We start from the raw sequence: 9171 nt of genomic DNA, 5'->3' as shown, positions 1-9171 counted from the left end.
CAATGCCTCGTCATGTATTAAACTAAAAGTGAATAGTTGACTGGGTCATTGTTTAAACAGTAACGTTAGCTCTTGGAGGTCCGATATAGACTAGAGCAGATGGAAGTAAACAAGCCAAATGATAGCTTCCGATTGATCATTTGCTTTTTTTCTCATGAAACCAGTTACGTCACTCTACTGTGATTGGACCGTTGACTTGAGTGCGATGTGGGACTTGTAGTTTTTTAACGATCTCGCGGCGGAGGAAAAAAAAGACGAGCGGCTATAATCTGTACTCGCACAAGAGTATCGTTATGAAGTTATGAACTACACGTCTACACGCCACACGGCGGGCAGCCCTCTAAGTGTCATGCGCCAAAGGTAAAAACAGCCCGCCCCTGGCGGGCGGCGGGCTTTAGTTTCGGTCCCTGGTTGCGGGTGAGTGAGAAGACACCCACCCACCATGATATAAACAACAATACTATGATGATTTGTTTTAACGTTTAATGGTTGTGGTTAAGATATAAAATTTGGGTTACGGTTAGGGTTTGGGCAAGGGCAAGAAAAGTGTTTCTTGGTAGTCTTGAGGAAAAGGCACTTGCCTCCCATGTGAGCGTTCTGTGTACACATTTTATATTTTCGTAAATACGACAAAATATTGCTTATCCTGTGGTCAATAAGTACTTTATTTACATATTTTATGCGATATCAGGCTGCTGTATGATTTATGTGAATCGGCTATCTTTTGAATAATTTATAAAATAAACTAAAACAAAAAGCTATTTATTCCCATTGTCCATATGACTGGCGGCACGTGACATCAGCTTTCATGTTTCATGATTAAACCATAATCGAATACAGACCACTTGACTCTGTGTGTAAATTAACTGCGTTGATGTGATTTTGACCTTCAGTGACAGGGTGCACTTACATGTCATCACGTCTGTAATTTTCCACGCGGTCGAGCAGCAACGCCCACATGTTCGCTACACCCTGAATACACGATGACCGCCGCTGCACAAACCAATACCGGTGGTCAGGGGTGCAGTCGTAATATGGGCGGAGGCCAAACGGTATCCTATTATTATGCAAAGTCTAGGCACTTATCACCTAGACTTTGCATAATAATAGGATGCGCGCACTTCGAAGCCCAAACGCCGTTTGACCGAGGTTGCCCAGCACTGCACCACTGCCGGTGGTTGCATTATACAAACATGGCTTTCTCTTTTAGCGTGATGTAATCATGCCCAGTGAACACGACAGGTCTAACATGGGATGAAAAAAAGCCATAGCCATGTCACAAAGAGGATTATCACACTTTGTTTAAGGGTTAACACATTTTGTTCAAGATTTTCTTACGTCACATGGCTCATCTTGCCTGGATGGAAGTTAATATCTCAGTGCATTGTTCTCCATAAATTAGGTTAGGCGCAGAGACTCTATCGCATCGGCGACTGAGGAAAGACAATGCATGTGTGTGTGTGTGTATCCCGGTGTGTGTGCCGCTCCAATTGCATGTCCAGTTTGTTGCATGCCGATTAAAGACCCCCTAAAGAGGTCCTGCATTATTATATTACATTTATACGTTTTTCTATAAGCGAGATATTTTATAGCAGTTTTGTACAGGTTCATTGCCACAGGCAGTAGTATTTCTAATATACCTGCACATAGTCCCTTACTATATCTAATCTATATACTAGTTACGCTGCTGGTCAGTAGTAGTCATACTGTCTCTATTTATATAATACAACTATGTACATACATCTGATTAGCACTACACTCAGTAGTACTAATTATTATTTTTTTTACCCAGTTTAACCACCTATACATTGTATATTGCTGTTGCACTTTACTACTACATTTGCACTCTGGTTGGATGCCAAACTTATTTTCGTTGTACTGTACTTGTGCTGTAACATGACAATACATTTTAATCTAATCTAATCTATTCCTACCTTTATTAAACTGCAATGTTAATCTGTAAAATATCACTTAAGAAAAACAACATAATGCCATAACACGCTCTTGGATGAAGATGTTTTTTGTCCTATATGTGTTTGTCCTATATGTGTTTGTCCTCTATGTGTTTGTCTTCTGTGTTTGTCCTCTGTTTGTCCTCTATCTGTTAGTCCTCTGTGTTTGTCCTGTGTCATCTATGTGTTTGTCCTATATGTGTTTGTCCTCTATGTGTTTGTCTTCTGTGTTTGTCCTCTGTTTGTCCTCTATCTGTTAGTCCTCTGTGTTTGTCCTGTGTCATCTATGTGTTTGTCCTATATGTGTTTGTCCTCTATCTGTTTGTCCTCTATGTGTTTGTCCTCTATGTGTGTGTCCTCTATGTGTGTCCTCTATGTGTTTGTCCTCTATGTGTTTGTCCTCTATGTGTGTGTCCTCTGTGTTTGTCCTCTATGTGTTTGTCCTCTATGTGTGTGTCCTCTGTGTTTGTCCTCTATGTGTTTGTCCTATAGATATGTGTTTGTCCTCTATGTGTGTGTCCTCTATGTATTTGTCCTCTATGTGTGTGTCCTCTATGTGTTTGTCCTATAGATATGTGTTTGTCCATGGCGGCTAAGTGGCGCAGTGGGCAAGGCGCTCGCCACTAATGCAGGAGATGCTGGGTTCGAGCCCAGCTCTCTGCGTTGCTACCAGCTTGGCTGGTCGTTCATACTAATACAATTGGCAGTATTAGGGGGTGGGAAGCTGGTGGGTCAGATCGGACGTTGTGGACAGCGACTCCTACAGGTCGGTTGGTGCGCCTGCGCAGCAGAATCAGGAAGCGACAGGGGCGGCGTGTCCCTCCCACGCAGACCCTCGCCGCTGAGAGATCGCGCTGTTCAGGTGAAAAGATGCAACAGATGCCTCCTCGTGTACCGGAGGGGACACGTGATGCAAGGCTTGGTCCACATTGCAGCCGACCTGTGGGAAGCATGGCCTAACAGCGTTCGAGACAGGGGAGGGTAGAATTGGACAATACGAAATTGGGATGGGAGAAAAATAGAAAAATGGGAGAAAAAGTAGATAAAAAAAATATATGTGTTTGTCCTCTATGTGTGTTTGTCCTCTATGTGTCCTATTCAGACTCCCACAGTGATGCCTCACAGCTCAGGCATTGACCACATTCACATGGCGCGGCGAGCAAGACTTTAGAGCAAAATGGCCGCTGTGCAAATATGGTAAATTTGGTGAATTGCATAACTTTGGAAGGGAGGGGGAGTGATAAATTAATGTAACATATGAATAAAATACCTCAATGGAGGACAACTATGCCAAACAACATTCTGGGGTTTTAAAACTCCTGTTGAGGTAAGAATGATAGGACCCACATCTCAGAGAAAAAAAAACACCTGACATTTTCCTTGAAGAAAGCAGTAAGATCTTTGATCATTTGAAATAGACTCACAATTAATGTGGAATAAGGACATAATTTTGTGGTTAAGTTCACATGGTCATCATTTCAAATGATCAGAAATATTTGAGCATCTTTAAGCAAATCCGAGTCAGCGAAACCTTTTACCATCTGCATATTATAAGTAAAAAGGAGCATTTAAAAAATGTATCACTCCTAAATGTTTGATCGGTGGCATGTTATACTGCTATACAAAGTGAACCTTAGCTTGTCCATTATTTTTATTCAATATTCCATCTTATGGTCATATTTTGGCAGAATTTATTAGTTGCTATGACAATGGGTCATTCTTATTCAAAGGCAAAGTGTACAAGTCAGTCAAGTCAACCTAATGATAAGACAGACCACACCAAGGAACATCATGAGCAAATTTCACACTTTGTAAAACTTTTTTACCTGTGTATCTCATTAATGCATGTCCATAAACACACACACTCACACACACACACAGACACTCCGTCTCACATACATACACTCACATACACATACACACTCACACACACACACACACACACACACACACACACACACACACACACACACACACACACACACACACACACACACACACACACACACACACACACACACACACACACACACACACACACACACACACACACACACACACACACACACACACACACACACACACACACACACACATATTTACATAGTAGTTGAATCTTTATACTGTAGTCTCTAAATAATTTACTGTACCACAGGAACATTATGGAAGATGAGCTGCTGCAGTATATGACATACAGTACGGTATCCATGACAACATACATCTCATGGCTTTTCATTCCCCAATTCACCCAGTGAGTTTTCCTCTTTCCATTCTGATGAACTGGTTCTCATTTGCAATATAAATCCTTCCTTTGTCTAAGACATAATCTCCATTTATCTTTAACCATCTCCTTTTGATAGGCTGCACATCACCCTCCTTTGTACAAGTGAGTTGGTCTCTCTTTTCAGATATACATGCATGAGTCTATATGGAGGAACTATCTAAAGAGCTTATGGCACAGATCTTCAGTTGCACTGATGATGGTCCAATATAAAGAGGAGATCAAAGACCTATTACAATGACCATGTGTTTACAACATGAAAATACATTAGGCCTAACAAAAAAAAAAGTTGGTTCCTGTTGGTTGTCAGTTAAGGCCATGGGTAGGTAGGGAATTTTTTTTTTTTTTATTATTATAATTATTTTCACGGCGACTATGGATAGGGAATTTCTTTGTTTGTGAAATACTTGCTTTTTATATATTCTCATTATTGACATGGACTGCACTTTTTGACTAAGATTTAACAAAACGTCATTGCAAAATTTTGGGTCGCACCTAAATCGGCAGGGTCGGTCGGCAACAGGAACCAAACAATTTTTCTTTAGGCCTCATATTCCATTGTACAGTGTTTTCTATTAATAAGCCCACTAATTTCCATCATGTTGCCCTTACATAATATATTGTATGGAAAGAAAATAATCTCTCTCTTATATATATAAGATATATATAAATCATCTGTTTCTTCACTCAGTATATCTCAAAGCTGAGGTTCTTCAAAAGTTCTTATATCCTCCTTTTCGGTCTGTACACATTGTTCAGTATACCTTTATGTTCTCAAAAGATGACAGTTCTTATATCCTCCTTTTCTGTCTGTACACATTGCTCAGTATATCTTAAGTTATATTCCTCATATCCTTTATGTTCTCAAATAGATGACGAGTTCTAAGCCAGTCTTTTGAACTTGATGAGTTTTTGGAAGGCTTGTTTGAAGTCGTCATTGAAGGCGGTGTAGATGACGGGATTAATGAGAGAATTCAGGTATCCCAGCCAGGTGAAGACGTCGAAGAGCACTGGATCGAACCAACAGTCTTGACAGACGGCCATGACCAGCGTACCCACGAAGAACGGCAGCCAGCAGACTATGAACGCTCCCAGGATGATGCCCAGTGTCTTGGTGGCCTTCCGTTCCCTTGCCGTGCAAAGTCTCTTCCTCTCCAGCACGCTGTCCGCCAGCTTTACCTTCACACTGTTCATGAAGAGAGGTGACCCGCCCCCTCCTGCACCTCCCGCGGCAAGGTGCAGGTGCGCCTCCTGGTTGGAGGCCGAGTTGATGGAGCAGAGAGAAGAGCCTGCGGAGGTCTGGATGAGCTGTGCCGTGGTGAATCGTTTCCCGGAGGCCGGCGTCTTGAAGATTCGGGAGCGAGCGGCCACGTAGATCCGTCCATAGAGGATGATGAGGAGGATCGTGGGAACGTAGAAGGCGCCGAAGGTGGAGTAGAGGGTGTAGGATATCTGGTCCGTGTTCACCAAGCACTGTGTCAGCTCCTCGTGGGCCTTGGCCTGCCGCCAGAACAGAGGAGGCATGGAGATGGAGATGGAGATGACCCACACCACCCCGATCATGATCCCTGCCCTGCGCATGGTGCGGCGCTTTGAATACTCCAGCGCGTCCGTGATGGCCCAGTAGCGGTCCAGGGCGATCACACACAGATGCAGGATGGAGGCCGTGCAGAAGGTGATATCCGACGACAGCCAGATGTCGCAGAAGATCTGCCCCAGTGACCAGTTCTTGCTGACGGTGTAGACAATACTTATTGGCATGACCAAGATGGATACCAGTAGGTCCGTGGCGGCCAGTGAGCCAATCAGGAAGTTGGCAGGCGTGTGGAGCTTCCTGGTGAGGAAAATAGTGGCAATGACAAAGGCATTGGAGAGTGTGGTTGCCAGGGTAACAATGGCCAGTACAGCAGATAGGGAGATCTGGAAGCCCAGTAGAGTGGCCTTGTCCCAGGGGGCGGCGGTAATGGGCTCGGGTAAATCTGTGGTGTTGTAGAATAGCTCCAATGAGCTGTTATCTAGTTCCATCTCGCCTTTGCCCCTTCAGCTCACCTACTGTATGTACAAGCTTTAAACAAGCCTCATCACCACCACCTCTATCTGTATGGGGATCGATCCAGACTCACATTCTCCTCTTGCATGGCACTGAGGAGGGCTGTATTGATATTTGTCCCCACTAGTTCTCACGCATTGCTTTATCCCTTACCTCAGTCACAGAGAGACTAAATTCTATCCGTTTCTACATTTTCAATCCTCTACACTGCGGCGCACGACTAATGGTGCCGTAATTGAAGGTGATATTATATTGTTTATATTGTGTTATATTGTGTTCACTAATATAAATTCTCGTCGGTGGTCCAGCTAAAGGGACGCCGGATCCTCATTTGTATTCACCTCTCGTAAAGGCAGGCGCTGCTTTTCTCTCTGCCCAACGTTCTTATCTCATCTCCAATCATCCAGCCAGGGGGTTAGCGACAACACCTCCAGACCGAGGATTCCTATCTCTCTGCTGCTTTAATGGTCTCCTCCTTTTCAATAACCCTAAGCGGGCGGCTTAACGACAGATACGCAGGTTGGCTCATCGGTACTTTCTCTCTCATCTAAACATGAAGCCGATGCAAGCTCTTCTAAATTGAGATTGGAGCCGAAACCCAGCTGTCCTTTGATCATGATAGGAGGCTAGACCCTGAGATGGTCCACATGACTCAGATCCATCATGAGAGCCTGCTTTCATGCAGTCTACTCATGGATTTTTCAATACCCTTCTACGTGCCTTAGCTCAGATATTCAATGATGCAGTAAATGGCAAAGATGTTTTCAGGCCCCCCCAAGCGATCTAAAGCACCAGACTGGGCTGTGGAGGCCAGTAGCTACAGGAACACTTCCAGGGCTTGGTTCAGTTTCAGCTCCCAGTGAATCCAGCTTCTTCTGCAACATGTTCACCCTGTAGGTAAGAGAGAGTAAAATAGAAAGAAAACTAGTTATATTCAAGTAATATAACAAGCAACATCTCATATCCTTCTCTCTGTCCATACACACACATTTACTGTACACCGCACACACACAGACACACTCACACACAAAGCTACATACATGGCACTGCCCACACATAAGGTGAGCACAAGTTGGCATAAACAATCATTGAACTCAACCTCTTCCTGCGAATGGAGCATGATGCTCTGAAACACATGCCTCCTGACACCCACACGCCTCACGCCATCGTCCTTCAAATTGAAATCTTCGAAGAAGGAAACCGTGTTGAGATTGACTAAATGTATTTGGGACTGATAAAATGGCAGTGACGAAACACAAATGTCTTGTGTCTATGTTTCTCACGTCTTTAAATTATCCATACAGTGTATTTAACTTTCCATAAAACAAATGTACCATGTCTCGGGGGAGAGTAATTTGCCTTGTGTTGTTTTACAGCCAAGCATAATTTCAATAGAGTTTCGATTATAGATCAGACAGACATAGACTCTCTTGAGGCCTGTCTGTGTGAAAGAGTACTTTTAAAATACGTCTTTGTCAATAAACTCCTTTCTCTGTGAACTGAACAGCTGATATGGTGATGGAGAGCCCTGCTGTGGCCAAAGTTAAAAGCCTGACGACAAGACCGTCCCAGATAGCAAAAGGTGTTAATTCAATGTTGATTTATCGTCAAAATGCTTGATTTTTGGTTAAGGTCGACGATTGATGGTGGATCACCCATTAACCGATGAACCAATTAACCAATGTTGAAAACATGTCATTGAATCAATATTGTTTTGTGGTTGCATTTTAATGATTGAAATGCCAATATCTAATAAATGTTGAATGAACGTATGCTGTTCAATGTATGCTGTTTGTCGTCATTAAGTTGGACCGATCCGAATGCCCCCCCCAATTTAAACAGATATGGTACGTCCCAGCCACATACTAGCTTCCACTATGCAGCACTCTCTCATTGTGAACTGGCAACAGAACAGCAACGTCGACATCCCCCGGATTTGATTCTACTGAGTGCTTTACAGTAAGTTTTGGCTATATTACTTTTATCTTAACTGTGTTCAGTGAAAAATAACGTTATTGTGAGTGTGACCGGTGTACTCTTGATGGCGTTGTGCATGTGCATGCTGCAGTTTGGTAGGTAAATATATATATACGTCAACTAAGATAAATATTCATGAATATTCGTTAGCGTGTACTTAATATAACTCTGGAGAGTGTGCAAGTGGAATCGTACGGTTGTTTAAGACCTATAACCAGTTATTTATTATTTCGATGTAATTATTCTAGCGCCAAACGAACAGAAATTGCGTGCTCCAATTGCGTGCGTTGGTACTGAATGACGTTGTGCGACTCAGCCAATCAAAAGCATGCTTATTGGGTGAACAGGAAGTAGTCAAGGAAGCACGCGGTAGCTGGCCTAGTAAACACGTGGATCCGTAAATGCAACGTTGCCTACCAGACAACGGGACCGCATGGTTCTTTTTGTATTGCTCCTGGCTGTTCAAACAAATTTTACAGTTCTGCTAGCTACATGCAGCATTTAGCGAGCTGGGTTAGCCGGCTAGTTGGCTTTGAATCCCGGCTGCGGCCAGGTAGCCAGCTAGCTAAATGCCCCGCGACGGTGATGTCACCAAACAAAATGGCGGCGCCCATGTTGATAAAGCGCTTCACATAACAAATCGTTTTTTCTTAGAAACTGCTTATTTTTATAACGTGATTTTTTCTGTGGCTTATCTAAATACTAATTTGATGCTATGACTATGTTTATATCGCTATATGCTTCATCTCCCCTTTAAGCTTAGGCACTCTTTCGAAGTTGGTTAAGGTTAGAGTTTGTCTTAGAGCATGGCGATAGAACGCCAGGTAGTTTGCAGGCTGTTTGGCGTGCCACTGGTCCTGCTAATGTTGAATGAATGAATGAAAAATGTATTTAACAGATTGCAGAAGGGG

At 43.2% G+C, this 9171-nt stretch overlaps 1 protein-coding gene across 1 annotated transcript; it reads right to left on the bottom strand.

The window, feature by feature from the left end:
- Positions 1-5115: 5115 nt before the first annotated feature.
- htr1d (5-hydroxytryptamine (serotonin) receptor 1D, G protein-coupled) lies at positions 5116-6258 on the bottom strand (the record flags this gene model as incomplete). Its single annotated transcript, XM_084311194.1, has 1 exon — positions 5116-6258. The coding sequence occupies one exon, from the start codon at positions 6256-6258 to the stop codon at positions 5116-5118; it is 1143 nt and encodes a 380-aa protein (XP_084167320.1).
- Positions 6259-9171: the final 2913 nt, after the last annotated feature.

The sequence above is a fragment of the Notolepis coatsorum genome (genome assembly GCF_963971535.1).
Source record: "Notolepis coatsorum genome assembly, chromosome: 3".
NCBI lineage: Eukaryota > Metazoa > Chordata > Actinopteri > Aulopiformes > Paralepididae > Notolepis > Notolepis coatsorum.
Note: the sequence above shows the minus strand (reverse complement) of the source record. Positions and strands in the feature narration are given on the sequence as shown.